The sequence below is a fragment of the Piliocolobus tephrosceles genome, chromosome 11 (assembly GCF_002776525.5).
Source record: "Piliocolobus tephrosceles isolate RC106 chromosome 11, ASM277652v3, whole genome shotgun sequence".
NCBI lineage: Eukaryota > Metazoa > Chordata > Mammalia > Primates > Cercopithecidae > Piliocolobus > Piliocolobus tephrosceles.
In genome coordinates, this window is record NC_045444.1 from 85,470,888 (window position 1) to 85,491,888 (window position 21,001).

Genomic DNA, 21,001 nt, shown 5'->3' on the forward strand with positions numbered 1-21,001 from the left:
GCAACAAATTAGGCTTTCAATATACAAAACATCTTCCTTCCAGAAAAACAAATGATCACGATTCCATTTAATTGTAACTTAATGAGGCATAATTTATTTTTTAAAGTGATATACACCAGGTGTGTACTGAGGAAACTGGCCCAGCCAAACCCTAGTACTTCCCTTTGGAAAAAGCCTCAAGCTAGCTAGAGACTGTTTTCCTTTCTGGAAATTTTGTTTCTGTTTGTGGCAGTTGAAATGAGAGGTAGAAATGGTAACTTGCAATGTTCATCTATTTACTAAAACATGTACCTTTTGAAGTAACTCAATCCAAAAAATATTCATTTATCATAGAAAGCATATAATAGGAAAGTGTTAGGTTCCAATGTGAACAAAGACAAACATTCAAATGTCATGTAAATCCCAAAGACAGCTTAGATGTACTTCTGATTCCTATGCTAAAAGTAAAATCATATGCTGAGCACTTCTTTAGAAACATTTGAACTAGACAGAGAAAATAAGCCCTATCCCCTCATATTATATTATAATTATTAATTCTGGTATGACACTCGCCTTCAGAAATCAAGTTACATCTCTTTAAAGGTATATGATTCAGAACACTTATTAGGGAAAATGTATTTTAGTTCATAATTATATACTGCTTTAAACAAATAGTGTCATAACCAATCAGTAAGGTTAAAAAAAAATCACATCCTCCCATTTTACAGATTAAAATTACAGAAGGCTAGAGGTGGAAGGAGCCTTGGCACTCATATGGGTCAACCATCCACCCTGCCCCTGGATAACCTATCACGTTTCCCTTGAAATGTCAAAAAAAAAAAAAAAAAAAAAAAAAAGGCTCCTTCCAAATAAGGGACCTTACTCCTCATGTTTCACCCCTTTTGTATGCTTGCTAGCCTTAATTTTCACATAATTCTGAAATATCTGTGTCCAGCTGACAGGGAAGCAAAAAACTGGTAGCCTTTTAAGAAAACTATGTAATATCAAACCTAGTCTAATCACACAAAATGAACTCTTAAATTTCAGCGGTCAATTCAGAGTTAACCAAAGTGGCTAACTCAGTGGCACGGCTGTAGAAAGTACTGGTATCCTACTACCTGAAAGCTGACCTAACAAAATTGTTTCTCTCCTAACCTCCAGTCTCTCATTTCCTTCCAGATACTCATGAGAGGCATTTCCCTCTCTGTTCACAAATATTAACAGGTTTCCCTGGGTTCTGTATTCATAATCTACAACCCCACTATGAATCTAGCTGCTGAAATTCATTTGTGTAATGCTAAAAATACTCACCCCATCCCCCGCACCCCAGAGCATTGCTTAGCCATGAAGTCAGAGTACTTAGTCTGATTTGAATAAAAGGTATACAGGGCACAACAATGACAATTTGATTTTTATTATTAAAAATGATGCGTTAAATCCTCAAAGAAAATGTCGTTATTGCATTAGTTTAATAAAACCTCTCTTTTTATTACAATATTTCTTTATTAGGAAAGACAGCCTATGCATATGGCATTTTTGTAGGATGGGGTGGATAGATTTGAGCATCTAAAGGGAATTAATGTATTCTGCAAATATAAATGCATATACAAAAGTAATGTTTGCAGACAAACGTTGTTACTATAGAGATATATTCAGCAAAGCACTAAAAGACTAGGTATACATGTGTATATGTATGTACACTGCAGTTGGAAATACTTTCTCCCTCCTTTGAACCAAAACAGCAAGAGTTCTACTTCACATTTATGTGACATCTTTTGCACTGTGCTACTATAAAACCTTCCTGCCATGATACAGTAAACTCCTTGGGGGCAGAATCTGCGTATTTTGTACTTAGCTGCTAGTTGGTAATATATAGGAATGGTTTAAGAAGGCACCAAATGCATATTTTTTAAATTTCTGGGAGTGGGAGTCCTATCTTTGCTGAATAGCTAGCAGCAGGCCCTGGCAGGCTACATATTGAAAACATGACTCACATTATACTCAAGATCTTTTCATTCAGCCTGCTGAAAACAAGATAATTGAAACTGAAATTTTGGGTCATGCAAACTTCACTTTAGAGCAAATATTTTAGGTACCCCAAGTCTGTAATGTATTAAGTAAAACACTTGTCTCACAGATTTGTTTTTTGTGGATACAATACAATTTCACTTGTGCCAACTTTCACATCAGAATACAGGACCCACGTAACACAAAGTGAGTAGATACAACAGAGCATTCTTGAAGCCAGAACGGTCTGTGTTCCCTTAACTGCAATACCTTTGACCAAGCCACATTGGAGCACATACAATAGAGGAACTTAGCCAAAACCAGATTCCTGGCAAATTTACTGTTTTTTGTTTGTTTGTTTGTTTTTGCCTACTTAATCTATATAATGATTATCCCTTCCTTCTTGGTGTCTCTAGGAAGTCTTAGATACTGGAATAAGAGGCTACACACAATCCAAGTCAAAATTTATAAAACACATTAGCACTAAAAAGTGAAAGCAAACAGAACTGAACAGGTTCCCTTTGGAAACGTTTTACTAGTAGTGTTCTTCAGCTCTGGGCACATACATGGTTTCTACTCACACCTCAAGTACCTGGCACTACCACTATTTCATTCACAAAGTTCTGGGCCCTTCTTATTCCTACTTTCCATGAGTGTTCTATAAAACAACTGTTGGCAACCTGCCCCAAAAATTTACTAGCTTTGGCTACTTTGTCAAAACTTTGGCAAAAATAGTACTTTCTTAAAACAAAACAAAAAAATACATTTATTGAATATTTATATCTCAAATGTATCAGATGCCTTCAGATATAAGCAAAGCAGTCTATTAACACTTGAGTTGACTCTTTCTGAAACAGTTATAAAATGTTCTTTCCTGCTGAAATATTTCTGCATTCGTTTTAATTATCTTCAGGGTCAAAAGCATCTGTTCTCACATAGCACATGGGACACTTCACAGTCCTAATGATTTCACAAAAGGGTTACTGGTTTGAAAGTCTGTTTACCCCTTGTATCTCTTTGAAGAAGAGATTATGTCCTTCATCTTCCACTGTGTGGTAGCAGAAATGATTGAGAATAAAGTAGTTATGAGTGTGAGTCATGAAATCAGACTCGCTGGATTCGAAATTGGGCTCTAATTGGACAAGGATCAATTAATCTCCCTATGGCATAGTACATAGACGTGGGAAGAGTGGTTGGAGTAAGGTTCACAGTACAATTTTTATTTTACACCTACAACTTTAAATATTCAAGATACTCTTGTTATACTTTGCTAAATGTCTTCTCATAGAGAAGGCAGAAAATATAATAACTTTTAGGAAGTGGAATAATTAAAACTATTTGACATAGAGAAGGGTATAAAGAAAAATGTAATAAATTATATGATGCAAAATGACCACATGAATATTCTAGATAACACTAAATTAAGATAGTCAATTTATACTTCAGAAAAGTAAAACAACTTTTTTTCTCTAAGTAACTGCTATCTTCAAAAATCAGCTTTAATCTGTATCACTGTTCAAACATGGGTCATAATTATTAGTGGATCATAATTTAACATATCATAGCTAACTTTCTATTATGAATTGGAATTAAAAACCTTAGAAAGTACCAAAGTGTTTAACACATGGTAAGAGCATTGTTCCATGAAGGATTTTTTCTTTCATGAAGCCTTTGCTTTAGAAATATACAGATAGAAATGAGATAAAACTAGAGACAGACACACAGGTGTGTGTGCACGTGTTCATCTGTGGGTGTGTACCAGCTCATGATGTAAAAAGTATTTCTTATAGGTACTGCAGTCAGAGAATTTTGGAAGTAAATTCTATAGTCTATACTGACAATTTTAGACACAGAACTGTATACAGAATTGAAACGACCTAGTAATTTCAAATTGATAACAATTATATTTTTCTTCAGCATTTCTGGCCTTTAAACTTACTTCACTTTATTTGAGCAAATATGCAATTAACCCAAGGCCAAATGGTCATAATTTCAATAAATGACCATGAAAGGAAAACTCCTTGTATATATTTTTAAAATTGCTTTAATTGAGCAATGGTGAAAAATATACAAATAATGGGATTTAAAGCTAGTGTTTCCTTGTACATTTTTAATAAAAATTATACTGTAAATATAACATCACTCAGAATTTTGGGAGACTAGTTAAATAATACAACAGCGGACTTTCACATTAAAAGTGCAAGTTTCGGCCGGATGTGGTGGCGCACGCCTATAATCCCGGCACTTTAGAAGGACAAGGCGGGCAGGTCACTTGAGGTCAGGAGTTCCAGACCAGCCAACATGGGGAAACCCTGTCTCTATTAAAAATACAAAAGAAAATTAGCCAGGCATGGTGACGCATGCCTGTAATCCCAGCTACTCGGAAGGCTGAGGTGGAAGGATCACTTGAACTCGGGAGGCAGAGGTTGCAGCGCGCCAAGATAATGCCACTGTACTCCAACCTGCATGACAGAGCAAGACTCCCATTTAAAAGCAAACAAACAACAACAACAACAAAAAGTGCAAGTTTCTGCTGAAACATATTCACTAGAGATGAAAGTCTTCATTGAGGATAGAGACCTCTATCTATGTGAAATGAGTCAATCATTCCCTGTTAGAGAATTGTGAAACAAGCTTATAACTTACCAAAAGAGAGTTTTCTTCAGTAAAAACAGGGAAGCCTGAATTTTCTAAAATAAGTCTGGTAACTAATTGTTAAGGACTTTGCACATTGGTCAGGGATGAAAGGAAAAGATAGGCTGAGTGTGATTGCTCAGCCTGTAATCCCAGCACTTTCAGAGGCTGAGGTGGGTGATTGCCTGAGCTCAGGAATTCTAGACTAGCCTGGGCAACATGGTGAAACCCCATCTCTACTAAAATACAAAAAATTGACCAGGCATGGCGGTGCATGCCTGTAGTCCCAGCTACTCAGGAGGCTGAGGTGGGAGAATCGCTTGAACCTAGGAGGCGGAGGTTGCAGTGAGCCGAGATGGCACCACTGAACTCCGGGCCTGGGTGACAGAGCGAGACTCTGTCCTGAAAAAAAGAAGAACAAGACAGACCAGTATGTCATCATGTTTGCTTCTTCTGATTCTCTTGCATGAGTTCTGTGAAGGAGGGAGAAAAGAAAGGTCTTCCTTTACATACAAGTCTCTATTTCAGGTGGATTTAGAAGTGAGAGGAGAGTTGCCTATGTGTGACAGCTGCTAAATTAGCCTTCTCTGTATTCAGAGCACAAACAAAGCCATCATCCCCCCAAGTCTGTTTAGATGAGCCCTTTGACCTATGAATCCATGTTTTGTGGTTGAGAGTGCCTTAAAAAGGTGCCAATTAACAACAGATAGTCTTATATGTGTAAGGGAAACTAAAGGAAACCTGCTACCTACAGGGCTAGCCTCAAGCAATCTAATAACTTTGAGACACTGCTATCCTGGGAGATATTAATATTATTATAATCTGTAAATCTATGAATTCAAGCCAGTGATCCTGAAATGAAAGACTGTTTATTTTGTGAAGCAACCAGGGCCATCTCTTCCCACTTTATTAATTTAATGTTCTGAAATCAAAAGAGGGTATATTATTTACTTCAAAACTCAATAACAGGTTCATGCTTGATCTGTGGCATTTCATATTTACAGCTCATCTTTCAGTGGGTGGACTTCCTTTTTTCACAGGTTTCCTTGTCATTTTATAACCAGCTCACTGGACCATGGAGTCAAGACCCCTGGATTTACATTGTATTCTATTACTCTATGACTTGCTGGGTGCTTGTTATCTCTATTGGAGAGTGAGAAATAATGATGACTGAGATTAGATGTAGGCTGACAGAATTCTGAACACCTTAAAGGTCAAATTTTCTAGAAATATAAACTGTATATATGATTAAATTGTGCCAACCTTTGGCTAACAATATGTATAACTCAAACAAAGGAGTTAAAAGAGAAGTTTCTACTCCAAAAAACTGACTGGTAACACACTGAAGCTCAGACTCCTAAATATTTTGGTTGACAGAATTTTCATGTTATTGCTACGTATCCCTTCCTAACTGTGCCACTTCAAAATATAACGTTTAGCAAGTCCTGAGTCATTTTAACCTTAATAATTCGGGGCATGAATATACTATAAACACTGTGTCAAAAAAGAATAAAAGCAAAAGCCATGCCATTTCACACGAATGTTTACATTTTAGCAGTTGACCTTACTGTCAGCTTTCCTGATACATCATTCAATCTAATTTTCCAATCCATTGAAAACATTCTCCAGTTGCTGAGTGACTTCATAAATTGTATTTATGATCCTTGTCTTAAGTTTCTTCAAATGATGTGGCTTTGATGAGTAAACTGCAGATTTTTTCGCAAAGTCTCATAAAAACTAAAAGTAGTCAAATGAAGGCAAGACAACAAAATGAGTTCCCAGAGGATTTTTAAAATCCTGTTCTCTATCACATAAAACCAGGATGCACGGCTTTCCCAAGCAAGGCCTTTGATGTAAGGTTGCAAATTGCATAACTCTGCGACTTTTTCAATGAACTGAAGGAGCGAGACACCAAATTAGAGACTTACTGTTACAAAAGAATAGCACATTTTGCAAAACACATCTGTACTTGCAACTGAAAACATGTTTTCAAGAACTGGCTCAGAAGAACTACCTGAGACACAAAATGAACCTGAAACTTTCTTAATTATGGCATGATCTGCTAGGTGGGGGGGGGGGGGGGGGGGGGGGGGGAGAACCATACAACATAACGAGTATGGCAAATGTTTCATTTTCAAAGGATACAGTCTTCTTATTGCTAATTCCTTGCATAAGGATGTTTCCTGAACTCTGCCACCAAGGTAAGGAGACAGTGGTATAGAGAAGATATGAGGATCACACCTAATTTCCCTTTTCTAGCATTCTAATGCTGCCATTCACATGTGACGGGGCATCCGTTCCACTGGATTTAGCCTAGTTTGGATCAAAGCTTCCTCTACTTCATTTAACAGATTTGCTCAGATGGAAGGTCTCAGAGGAGAAACAATGTTAGTAGAAGGGAGATTTCTGAACATACGAATATGTAGGTCATTGGATTTTTAAATAAATTAGAGAATAGTTTATCTATTAAGGAAGATTCACTGTACATATTTTATGAAACCATGCTTATTATAGGTCAGTGGGCATTCTACAACCATCCCTCAGTAATATTAAGTCTTTTAAAATACTGTCACAAACCTTTCCATACTGGCATAAATCCCTGATTAATTTTTTAAAGTCCACAAAGTAACAAAGGGCAAAAGAATGCTTAAGGTTGGAATTCATAATCACACTGTCAAAAGGCAAAGATATAAACAAATTAGTCAAGCAACATATTTTACGTACATAGGCCTAGTAAGTCAAACGATGTCAGCATTAAAATAAATTCACGATATAAGCAAAAACGAATATGGAAAAAAAAAAAAGGAACCTGATAGAGCTTCTTATTCCCACAGACACTATCTGCATCACTGCAGGAGCACAGGAGAAGTAGGGCCAAGGGGCAAAGCCACTCTCAAACCCACAGAATCATGTAATTCACCATTTAGACCCAGCAAGTACAGTTTTCATTTAAGTCAAGTTTGGTAAATCTCCTAAGGCCTTACATCCAACGTCTGTCTCTGTCTCATTTTTATTCACTCTCTCTCTCTCTCCCCACATTCAATATCCATAAGTCAGCCTGGGCAATATCAATATTGATCCATTGAATTGCAGAGCTATAGGGGGCATAGGTTTTCAACAATAATACTGATAATATTTTCAAAAGAAAGGAGTAAAAAATTCTATACTAGTTCCATAGTTATCATATGGCTTTTGATTTGCAGAAAAAGTGGACATAAATCTATGGATAGGTTTTACTCAAACTACTACCCCATGGCATGATCAATTAGGCTAGAAATGGCATGGATCTATAATCTGGGATAAAATGCAGATCCTCAGATCTGCGACTACCACACAAGTGATTTATTAAGATGGACTTCCAAGGGAAACTGCTGAGGGAGTGTGAGGAGCAGGACAGGGAAGAGAAGAAATGCAAGCAAAGTCCCAGCTTCAGCCTGGGCCTGCAGAGTGCTCTGGAGTGGAAGTTATGCTTCAGAGCTGTCGCTACTACAGGAGGCTGGGAGCTGCCCTGTTGTCATCCTCCTGTACCCATAAGACAGTGCTAAGCATTTCTATCTCTGCCAGGATGAGCAAAGAAAATCAGTAGCCCAAACTGGAGAGCTGTTAACGGAAAAGCCTAACAGCAGACGCAGGCTTTCAGAAGTAAAACCGTGGGTGGGGTGGGGGCAGGGGAACATCAAAAACAGAGCAGGGATGTTGTCTGCCTCAGCCTCCTTCAGTGTATAACCACCCATCTCAATTTGTGGCCACAGGTTAAAGTGCTTAGAAATGTATCATGGGATTGCCTGAATATTAATGACCAGGTCAGAAAATGCCTTATCACTTTCACCTTACTGTTTTCACTGGGTCTCATTTGCCATAAAAGTCTTCAGAGACACAGAAAGCAGGGCTAATCTTATCTTTCAACAGACTAGTAAAAAAAAAAAAAAAAAAGAGTGGTGATACTCAGAATGCATTTTATGTAAGGTCATAATGACCTAATGGCTCAGACAGGACACAAGGCTCTGCCACACCCTGTGTCTAGAAACATGTTAGTCTCAGGCCCATGCTGGAGATCCCATATCCTGGCATTGCATGACCTCTAATGTGCTATATTCCTAGCCCAGAACAAGTGACTCAATTTTATGTTCCTAGTTTAGACCATGTATGTTTTTGTTAGCAACCCAAAAGAGAAATGTAAAGATTAAAAAAAAAAAACAATAAAAAATAAAATCATATTGGCAAAAGGCTGCCTATCTCTGACTCCAGCAGACGCCATGACTTTGTCATAAAGTGTGGATAGGGCATCATTTTATTAAACAAATACATTTTATGTTCTTAAAAGACATATTTATTAACATAAAAATAAACTAAAAAGAAGCTCTTGAAAATATGGTTCTATTCTCTTATGTTATTTTACATCATCAAATGATATGGTGACAATGAATCAGCCATAACAAGGTAATTAATAGTTTCTCTAGAGAACTGACATTTGAAATGTTATTTATTATGAATTTAAGTTTTTCATCTGGAAGCCTTAAACATGAAAAGCTGGGCAGAGTTTTTTTTTTTTTTTTAACAGTTCCAGATTTGTAAATGTTTGCATATTATTTTATTATACACACACATACACACACACACAATTTGTTCTTGGTATAACCATGAAGCACAAATCCAGGAACACAAAATATAAGGTGACAAAATGTATTAAAATGCTTTTTATTGAATTTGATCATATATGAATAATGGAGATCATGAACTGTTTCTGGAAAATATTCAATAGACTGAGGATATGCTACAATGTTTATTTTTGTTTATTATAGCTGGCAAGTCATTATATTATTCATAAATGTCTGACTCCACTCAAAAAAGTCTAAACATTTGGAAAATCTATGGCTGGTTTCATGAGGCATAATATACCATATTTTCCATTTAACAATACCGCTGGTAAAACCAGCTGCCCAGTCCTGCTGTTAGTGACTACAGTACATACAGCAAAAAACAATCTGCCCACTGACCTCCTGCTTAAGTTCAAACTATGTCATTCTGTCAATACCATCTACCTTGATTAGGTTGGGCTTTATACACAACAGGTTATGATCCCAGAGGGATGAAAAGCTTTCCTAAATTAAAAGCAGAATTTTAAAAGGAAATACTCATACATTCCTACGCAGTTTCCATTTGATATCCTCAAGGCTGGCCCATGAACTCAAGCTCATGTTGATTGAAAGTGAATGTTTCTTTCTGGGTGTAGCCATCTTACAAATTTAATGGCAGCAGGAAAATAATAAAATGTGTTCCATGCTTCAATTAGACCTTTTATAACTTGGCACTTGAAAGATGGCAATGCCAAAGAAAAATCATTAATCCATAAAAATAGACAAAAAGGATTATATGGGAGAAGACAGACCTCCAGGAGTCTAGGGCCTTGGCAAAGTATACACTCTCACCAATATGATCTGTCTTTGTTTTGCCGCATTGTGAGTCTTCGCTCATGCTTCATGCTACTTGGATAAAATGTATACTGTATGTGCTTCTAAAATCCAAAGTGATACAACCATGCTTTCAATTTTATCCTTAGCCAAAGGAGCTGTATACATAACCATGCAATAAAATGTTGGCTAGCCATGAAATGCCTGTTCATACACATGAATGATAGATGAACGAACACACACACAACACACACACACACACACACACAGAGAACTGCAAAATACAGAGCCAAAAGACAGATCCTTCTAATTTTCATTTTGCAGTAGTATGCAACAGACTTGCTCAAAAGGACCAGAGCCTTTTATAACCCCAGTCCAGATAACTATGGACACACAAATATTGCCCGAGTACTTTGAATCACGAGACAAAGTGGAAGAGTGATGTCTGGAACATGTAAGAGTCTCTCAGGACCTCTAAACTCATTTTCAAGGATGTCAACAGACTCTGTCAATATTAGAATGTATAAATTAGCTAAGAGTCAAGGGAACAAGAGATTTTACCTCTCTTGGCCTCCTGTCATACCTAAAATGTCAGCACCAAACCTCAAACAATCCCACTGTGTTTCTTCCTTGCTCCCAGTCCTGAAGTTCCAGCACCGCTGAAGACCGTTACCAAACCACAATGATTGGTACCATCACCAGTTCATGCTGTGATCTTCCCAAATCCTGTGATCTCAAATTGATCCCCTATCATGTCCAAACTGTCCACCCACTCTGGCCTCCCTTTCAACACCAAATTTTGGAAAGTGTCATGTACTTACTTCTACATCCTCAACAGTTAATCACTCCTTAACTCCTGAATTCTGGCTCCTGTCCCCACCACTCTAATGAAAATTATACTCTAAACTTTGCCAGTCTTCTCCCAACCAACTGCCAAATCTCATGACATGGTTTTAGGCCTCTCACTCAACTTCTCAGCTTTCCACAAGTAGACAAGTCTTCTTCTGGAAACTCTCCACACATATCCTCTATACTCTCGCTACTGTCTCCCTATTCCTCCATCTCTACCTGCTCCCATCTCCTGGCATGTCTTCTGTCTCTCTTTCCTGCGGCTAGTGCTGCCACTGGTGGTGGTGGTGATAGTGGTGGTTTCTCCCCTTCCATCCCCTGACTCTTCCATTTCCTGTCCCAGGCTCTGTGACAACATTTCTAATCTCTTGCTCCAGCCCTGATAACTCTTCCTTGCACCAAACTCATATTTTCAATGACTGTTGCACATTTTCACATGTCGTGAAGTGTTGAAGTCGGCCAACACTTCAACATCAAAATAACCCAATCTAAAACTATCACTTTAACCTTACTCCAACCACTCTTCCCACGTCTTCCTGGATTCCCTTCATAATTACACCTTTATTCTCAGTCATCGGGCTTAAAGCTTGGTGTCAGTTCTACTCCTCTCTTTATCCATTTATATACTTTCTGTCCATTTTATTTCCAAAATGTTTCTTCTCTGTACCCTCCCCACCAGCCTAGTTCAAAACCTCCATACATTTCACCTGGATACTAGCAGCAGCCTCCTAAATGATATTCCTACCCCCTTGCTATCAAACCTCCATAAGATCTAATTAAGATGGTGGGAGCACAGCATATTCCTACATAAGACCTTTGATGGTTTCCAGCACCTGTTAAAAGTTCAGAGCTCTTGTCTTGGCACTCAAGGCCTTTTTCAATCTGTGCCATCCCTTTTAAGTTTTATTATCTACCTTTCTTATGAACTACCAACTACACTTGCAGTTTTTATACTTGCAAATTGATAATAACTCTTTACAAGCAAAGAAAATATAAAAAATATCTTTACACCAAAAAGAGTAGTTTTTCCCATAAAAAGGTAAAATATATATAATGAGAGATAACCAAAACTTGCCACATGAGGCCAGTAAGAAAATCCCAACCATTAACAAAAATTCATTTTTCTTTTTCTTTTTTTTTTTTGAGACGGAGTCTCGCTCTGTTGTCAGGCTGGAGTGCAGTGGCGCAATCTCGGCTCACTGCAACCTCTACCTCCTGGTTCAAGTGATTCTCCTACCTCAGCCTCCCAAGTAGCTGGGATTACAGGCACAAGCCACCACGCCCAGCTAATTTTTGTATTCTTAGTAGAGATGGGGTTTCACCATGTTGGCCAGGATGGTCTCGCTCTCTTGACATCGTGATCTGCCAGCCACAGCCTCCCAAAGTGCTGGGGTTATAGGCATGAGCCACCGCACTCGGCACAAAAACTCATTTTTCAATGACTCATTAATCATAGGACAATTTCAAAACTAATAAAAATTAAAATTGCCTATATAACAGAAATACACTTCAATTCAACCAGAGATCCAACACACTTTCAAACAAGAGAGAAAAACTGTATTAACTGACTTAACAAAAACACTATCTATTTAACTCATGCAGGATTGCTTAAACAGTATCTACAAAATTCTTACCTCAATGTTTTCTTGCAAAAGAAGTGGAAACCAAAAGTAAGCAGACGACCCTCTTTAACAATGAACCACTGATAAATGTAAAATATTTATAACTGGTATAACATTTCACTTAGGTGCATTTTTTGAGTGTTATCTTGCATCAGGCAATCCAATTTACCAATATTTATCAGATTTCTTTCCAGTGAGAGTTTTCACTTCTTTTTTTTTTTGAGATGGAGTCTCACTCTGTCACCCAGGCTGGAGTGCAGTGGCACGATCTCGGCTCATTGCAACCTCTGCCTCCCAGGTTCAAGTGATTCTCCTGCATCAGCCTCCTGAGTAGCTGAGACTACAGGCACGCACCACCATGCCCGGCTAATTTTTTTGTTTTATTTTAACAGAGACGGGGTTTTATCATGTTGGCCAGGCTGGTCTTGAACTCCTGACCTCAAGTGATCTGCCCATCTCAGCCTCCTAAAGTGCTGGGACTACAGACATGAGCCACCATGCCCAGCCCCTTAACTTCTGAAGTAATTAAATTTGGAAACATTCCTGTATTTTCCAAACTACTGGGGTTTCAATCCGGCATGCTTTTTTTATTTGTAAGGTCCATCTATAGTGTGTGTTATCATGTGTCTCTGAACAGATATCAGATAAATGAAGGCATTCCTACATTCTGTACATTCATACAGTTTTTCTCAGAAATGAGTTGTTTTATGTCTTCAAATTATTCCTGCATTTTTTAACTCAACATTTTTCCTATGAATTTCTTTAGTTTCAAACAATACTCTTCTTCTTCATCATCTTTGCCTGCTGTACTTTATTTATCCTTCAAGGTCTAACCCCTTGACAACCTAATACTCTAGCGTGTTGTTTACATATGTGCTTGCCCATTATTTTTCTCCTTTTTGCATCTACACAGAGCTTAGCTTCCTGCCTTGCGTTTACCAGGGTGCTGAAATTTTAACCTATTATTGTCTTGAAGGCTTACGGTATTCATTCTCCTGGAAGTATTCCTCACCTCCACCTCGCCATGAACCTCCGCCACAACCACTGCTTACACTCTCCAACATTACTCATCACACTTCACATTTTACTCTAGTTATCTGGTTACTTGGTTTTCACCACTAGATCGTTAGCTCCCTGAGGTTATGCACAGTTGCTTTGTTCTTACTCATATAAGGGCTAGGTAAGTGTTTCTCAACATGTGGCCCCAGATCATTACCATCATAATCACCTGGGATCTTGTTAGAAAGGTTCATTTCTGAGTCCAACCTCAGACTTACTCAATCAGAAACTATGGGATGAGGCCCAGCAGTCTGTGTTTTCACAGCCCTCCAGGTGATTCTGATGCACACTCCAGTTTAAGAACTACTGGTGGAAAACAATGTCTTACATATAAGCACCCTCAATAAAAATAAGACATGTGTGAATTAACTGTTTACATTTTCAACATGTAATATTATATTCCCTCAAACATTAAAAGTAAGAGTAAACTATCCAGTATCATTTTATCAATATCTTAAATCTAACTGGTATGTTTTGAAGGACTTTGATAGATTTTTAAATAAAACTTTACTTATAAAATTATAAAACATAATTTTATTTCTTTTATAAAGTTCAAAACCAAGGGAAAAAATGGATTGGGCATGCATAGTTTTATAATTTGTTTAAAAAAAAAAATGGCAAGAGAGTGATAATCACAAAATTCAAGATCAGGGTTACATCTGGAAACAGTAAATGGAGAGGACGAGAGTACATACCCAAGTCATTAGTAACATTTGGGGTCCTGAGTTGCACGCTGGGTTCAAAGATGTCCATTACATCATTAAAATTAAACAATTAGTAAATTAATCATGTTCATACATGGATCAATGGTAACAGTGTTTCATTAACTAAGGATTATTAATTAATCTAATTCTATGTGCTGAGCTCCATAAAACTTTTTAAACAGATAAAAATAATTATGACCTATCTCAATTCTGTCCCCGGTATTACTGTTAATTACAGTGTTCAGTGCTAATTGTACCTGTGTGCGGTTGAATGCCACTCTTGCAAAGACAGCTTGGGACACACTGGCCCTCTTCAGCTCATCTCTGACTTGCTGGTAGATATCTGGAGAGACTTCCACGGAAGAGTTGGTTGGCTCTGGCTTAACTGCTCTGGGGATGGGTGGATGGTTCAGGAACTGCTGGTTGATGGCTTGAGGATGCTGGTGAGCCAGGAGCCGGCTAACGGCAATCTGTTGGTTTATCAGATGGGCCATGGCTATTTGTTGCCTTACAAGTTGTGGACTAAGCTGGGGAGAAAGAAGACCAGGGCTCATGATGGGCTGTAATGCGGGCACTTGGTTTCGGATTGGAGTACTGTGGTGAATCTGGCTGTGAGGAGACTGTTCGTTGGTTTTCCCCAGGGATGCCAGCTGGTTCATATTTGGTAAATGCATTGGACGCTGGCCCAGAACACAATAGTCTGAAAGGTTTTCTCGTTCCACTCTTTCCACTGTTAAGAGATAAAAGTGATAATTCATCATTATTTTCATTGGTACAATTTATATGTAGAACTGAATTATACTTTTGGTATGTTAATAATATAAACATTTTTTCATACAATGATGGAAGTTCCAGCATAAAAGCGATATTCGTTTCTGCAAAATGTTACAACAGGTTTTTTTCATGGAACATATGAAAGAAAGTAAAAATATTTGCCACTTCAATTTGTTAAAATTCTTAAAAGTAAGCATTTCATTAAATAGCCAAGACAGAAACCACTGACCATTCTAAATCCTCTTAGATCCCCAAGCTCTATCATCTCCCCAATCACCCTTTGTCATAAAAGCACCGGCTGTTCTTATCTTCTGTAGTATGTAGTTAATGGTTATCAGGAAATGACAAGGACAACATCTCCTGACAAATTAAGTGCTACCTTCTAGTAAAAAGCTCACATAAATATTATTATACAACCATGGAAATGTTCATTAAAAAATGTCTACCACATAGTATATCCATTTATTGACTCACTTGCTATTTTTATAGAAATGTTTCTTTAAGAAATTGATATTTTAAACATTGTGCTATGTACTCAGATAAGAAAAAAATAACAAAATTAATAACATCACCTCAACTTGCCATTAAATGAAATTCACCCTCTCTCCAGGTTATCTGCTTTATTACATTATATTGCGCTTTAATAAAGATTTAAAGAATAACTTTGAAAGGGAAAAGAAATTAAGTATCACATATCTACAAGCACAAGGCAAGTATTTTTCTTTCCCTAAGATAATGTCTCAGGAAAGACAGTCACCTCATAGCCAAATCCTTATCCAAGTCTCTGTATTATTCTGTCATGAAAAACAAAGTTTGGTTTGGAGAAAAGAAATGGGGCTGAAACAATCCCATCATTATTAGTGTTAAATGCTTACAGGTGTAACATAATAGAACAAGATCTCTTTTTGAAAGCAAAAAATCCATACAAATTTAGTAATTATTTCTTATGATTGCAAATGCTGGATATGACTATGTAAAAGTCCATTAAAGATAACTTTAAGAAGCTAGAGATCAAACATATTCACCTATAGAACACATATAAAAAAACTGTCTCCCTATTATACAAATGGCATGTGTGGCTTGGCATATAGTTAACAGTGACAGAATCATGGTTTTATTAAAAAAATACTGAGTCTTAAGAAATTTAGGCAGAAATGATGTGTGCTGGACAACTGGGTGAGATGACTCAAAACAGGGGAGTTGGTGATGACAGACACTGATGCCAAATCACATGTGAAGCATCTGAATAAAGCCAATGAACTGTAAGGGTGGAACGAAGTAGTATTTCTAAATTAATACTTTATGCAATATGTGACTTTAAAAAGGTATGTGTGGAAGTAAATTAATACATTAAAATGTGGGTAGATATTTAACTATTTTATATCCATGTCTACAAGTTTTATGCATGCAAAATATCCCATTAGGAAAACATGTGAACATCCAAGTCTGTGTATCACCTTATATTTAGACATGTACAGTACAGTGCTTTCTCCTGCTTTTTAAAGAAACTCAGTTTGGCTGGGCATGGTGGCTCATGCCTGCAATCCCAGCACTTTGGGAGGCCAAGGCTGGTGGATCACCTGGGGTCAGGAGTTCGAGACCAGCCTGGCCAACATAGCAAAACCCCGTGTCTACTGAAATTACAAAATTTAGCCAGGCATGGTGGCACGCACCTGTAATCCCAGATATTTGGGAAGTTGAGTCGGGAGAATTGCTTGAACCCAGGAGGCAGAGGTGAAGACTGCAGTGAGTGGAACTCACACTACTGCACTCCAGCCTGGGTGACAGAGTGAGACTCTGTCTCAAAAAAAAAAAAGCCTGATTTCTTGCTTAACATTCCTATAAACTCCCAAGTAAGTCAAGAGTTTACTTCAAACTTCTTTTAGGGCTCAATTTCTAACTTAATCCTTACAATGTTTGCTTTTTTTTTTTTTTTTTTTTTTAAAGACAGTTTCACTCTTATTGTCCAGGCTGTAGTGCGATGGTGCAATCTCGGCTCACTGCAGCCTCCACCTCTCAGGTTCAAGTGATTCTTCTGTCTCAGCCTCCCAAGTAGCTGGGATTACCAGCACGCGCCACCACACCCAGCTAATGTTTTGTATTTTTAGTAGAGACGGGGTTTCAATATGTTCGCCAGGCTGCTCTCGAACTCTAGCCTCATGTGATCCACCCCCCTCGGCCTCCCAAAGTTCTGGGATTACAGGTGAGCCACTGCACCCTGCCTAATCCTCACAGTGTAATTCATTTGTTTTACAAGTCACCTTTCCCTCGTAAGGTTAAGAAAACAAATTATTCATCTTCTAAAGGCAAACCTTTTTCAATTATTATATTAATTAAACTTTAAAGTACATAGCCTTAAAACCAAACCAAGCAAATGGTTAGGAGCCTCCAGATAATATAATCTAACAGTTTCCATAGAACAGGAATTACCATCATAATTTCCTCACTGAAAAAAAAAAAAAAAAAAAAAAAAAAAAAAAAAAAAAAAAAAAAAAAAGGTAAAGAGACCATGAACTGATTCCAAAGTAAAATCTTAGAGACAGAAATATTTGGTCTCAGTTAAATATTGGATTCACTTTTGTTTATTTTCTTTTAATTCAGTCAAAGTAAAGATAAATTCAGACATTAAATTATGTTTTCAGATTCTTAATAAGGAAATATTTTATCTATTTCATTTCTTGGTGGGGAGAGGGGTTTGAGACCGAGTCTCACTCTGTTACCCAAGCTAGAGTGTAGTGGTACGATCTCTGCTCACCGCAACCTCTGCGTCCCGGGTTCAGGTGATTCTTGTGCTCAGCCTACCGAGTAACTGGGATTACAGGTGTATGCCCCACCACCACACTCAACTAATTTTTGTGTTTTTAGTAGAGATGGGGTTTCACCCATCTTGGCCAGGTTGCTCTTAAACTCCTGACCTCAGGTGATCCACCTGCCTTGGCTTCCCAAAGTGCTAGGATTACTGGGATTACAGGCGTGAGCCACTGTGCCTGGCCATCTATTTCATTTTCTGCTGAAAAAACACAGAACCATCCTCCTATAGAATGCATTATTTGACCAAATGTTAATTTTCCAAAATTTTGATATTTTCACGTTTCAACAATTTAATAACATTTGAGTGAGTTTACTTTCTTGAGATATATCTAAATCACATAATTTAAAAATACTTCATTCATAGATCTAGTTAAAATCTTGTTCACAATGAAGCATAAACATCAGAGCTCCATGAAACCTATATGAATTGGTGCAATAAGAGTCTGAATAATGTCAGTCCATATTCTGTGAGGTTATACATAATCATTCTTTCTATCCTTATGAGTTTCCAGGTGGATCTTTATAAATTCTTACAGTTAAGAACAGTAACTATGGAAGTATCTTATAAAGACATAGCAACATATTACATCCGTAGTAACACCATGAAGTACTAACCACTTAGTAAATATTAATCAAGAAACTGCAAATGCAAATACCTACCTGTTCAGGTAGATAACAGCCAGCAAAGCCAGCTGCAGAAGAACTAGGTGGAGGAGAGAAAGTCTAACCAGTTCAAAGGTAGCAACCACTACCTAACCTCAGCCAGTTTCTGTCTTTCTTACATTATCCTCTTTTTTGTTTTTGTTTTTTGCTTTTTTTTGAAAAAACAAAAAATCTGGATTTTACATGATATCTCCTAATTTTTAAGTGTTAGCAACTAATTCCATTTCAAAATACAATAAAAGCCAAACAAAATATTTCTGAAAACCAGATCTGCCCATGGGCTACCAGTTTTTAAATTCTGTCTCTGAGACTAGCCACCCTTTATGTTTTTCAGTTCCTAACAGTTCTACCAATAAAAGCCAAATTCTTTACTCCCAAGAATGAAAGAAGAAGAAAAAATTATCATCTTGACTTTAAGAATGACTAAGGATCAAATGCTCTCAAAAGGATGCATCTCCAATGACCAAGGCACAACACGAATTCAGAAACCATTTACACAGGTTTTGCCTTTTTTTTTTTTTTTTTTGAGACAGTCTCACTCCATCACCTAGGCTGGAGTGCAGTGGTGCAATCTCAGTTCACTGCAACCTCTACCTCCCAGGTTCAAGTGATTCTCGTACCTCAGCCTCCTGAGTAGCTGGGATTACAAGCATGTGCTACGGTGCCCAGATAATTTTTATATTTTTAGTAGAAACGGGGTTTCACCATGTTGGCCAGGTTGGTCTCCAACTCCTGAACTCAAGTGATTTGCCCGCCTCAGCCTCCCAAAGTGCTGGGATTACAGGCATGAGCCACCGTGCCTGGCTGATTTTGCCTAAATTGAAAACATTTTAATTTAGTTCTTGCTGCCACTCTTATAAAAATAATATCAGAATAACGTTTTTAGCCTCTTAAGTCACAGCAAGTGAAGTACAGATGCTTAAAAAAGAGAGGGAGCATCAGGATGTGCCAGACTGTATCAGAAAATTGAGCCTGAACTTTCTTTTTCTTTTTCTTTCCTCCCTCCCTCCCTTCCTGCTTTCCTGCTTCTCTCTTTCTCTTCTTCCCTTTACTCCCTCCTTCCATCTCTCCCTTCCTTTCCTTCTTTCTTTTAAAATAATTAGAAAGTAATCACAATGTGTGAAACACAGACCTAACAGCAGTGCCTGGTTTTGTGTTCTTGCTTTTTCACTGTGTAATGGAAAACATCATGTTAAGTCTGTCTTAAACTAAACTAAGACCAAAGACATCACCTTGGCCCTAAGGGCCATCTTATGCCTGCAGTATTTAGCAGAAGATCAGAAATCCTGGAAAAAATGAAGGGTAAATGGTAGTGCTGTTTCTGACGGTGAAAGCAATGCTCACATTCACAACAGAAAATATTCTGACAAAGGCAACATGCTTACTTATTAAAGAGACAGTAAAAACACAACTGCTGGCCTGGCACAGTGGCTCACGCCTGCAATTCCAGCATTTTGGAAGGCCGAGGAGGCCGGATCACTTGAGGTCAGGAGTTCGAGACCAGCCTGGCCAACATGGTGAAAACTGGTCTCTACTAAAATACAAAAATTAGCCAGGTGTGGTGGCTCATGCCTGTAATCCCAACTACTTAGGAGACTGAGGCAGGAGAATCGCTTGAATCCAGGAGGTTGGATTCACTTGAATCCAGAGGTTGCAGTGAGCCAAGATTGTGCCACTGCACTCCAGCTTGGGCAACAGAGTGAAATGCTGTCTCATAAATAAATAAATAAATAAATAACTCACAACTGCTCCCAGAGCTTTAAATCAGAGCTTCAATTTAATTCACAATGAACTTGATTGTACTGTGGCTGAAGCCTTGAGGGTGAGTACCAGAGAGGGAATCGCCTGGAAAGGAATGATGTCCCCAGCTTCTAATGTAAGTTCCCAAACAGAACATGGTTTAAGAAACCGTCAAGGCAAGGGGGGCTCAAATGCTTCTATGTCCAGTAGCTGTGAGGCTTTTGGTAGCTATTCCAACATCTGGGGAAAGGTACCAGTCCAGAGACTTTCCAGAAAAACAGTTCAGATCTGGAGTCTGTTCAGGTCTCTGAAAAACTCAGAGTTCTAAGAGGATCTGGCAGATTCCTTCAAATTTCCTGGGACTGAGCGAAAACTGCAGGGAATGGGCAGCCATTTTCTAACCACTCTCTAAGCTTCTGGGATTCTATTTAAGTCTAAAGCAGATAAGGCCTTTGTAGCCCTATATTAGAATTTCAGAAACTCCTAAAACCTCACCAAGTTCACAGCGATGATGCTCTAACCAAGAGCACCCTATGACCATTAGCTAGCAATTGCTCACAATTGCTGCCTGTGGCTGGTTGTTCACAGATGAGAAAGTTACACTTCTCCCTCAGGAATGTACCTGCATTACAATTAAAAGGTATTTGGTCCAAAAATCTTATTTTATTTAGGACACATTTTACAGTACATCCAGGAAGCCAAGTATTTATTTTAAATATTATAAATCCCTGATATATATTCATATATT

At 37.9% G+C, this 21,001-nt stretch overlaps 1 protein-coding gene across 4 annotated transcripts in view; it reads right to left on the reverse strand.

The window, feature by feature from the left end:
- The window catches only part of SATB2 (SATB homeobox 2), a 200,579-nt gene that overhangs the window by 63,718 nt on the left and 115,860 nt on the right, over nt 1–21,001 (reverse strand). For all 4 annotated transcript variants that reach the window (XM_023218251.2, XM_023218254.3, XM_023218258.3 and 1 more), the window contains one exon: nt 14,523–14,995. In XM_023218251.2, coding sequence (XP_023074019.1) covers nt 14,523–14,995 — 473 coding nt within the window. The remainder of the gene's footprint in view (nt 1–14,522; nt 14,996–21,001) is intronic.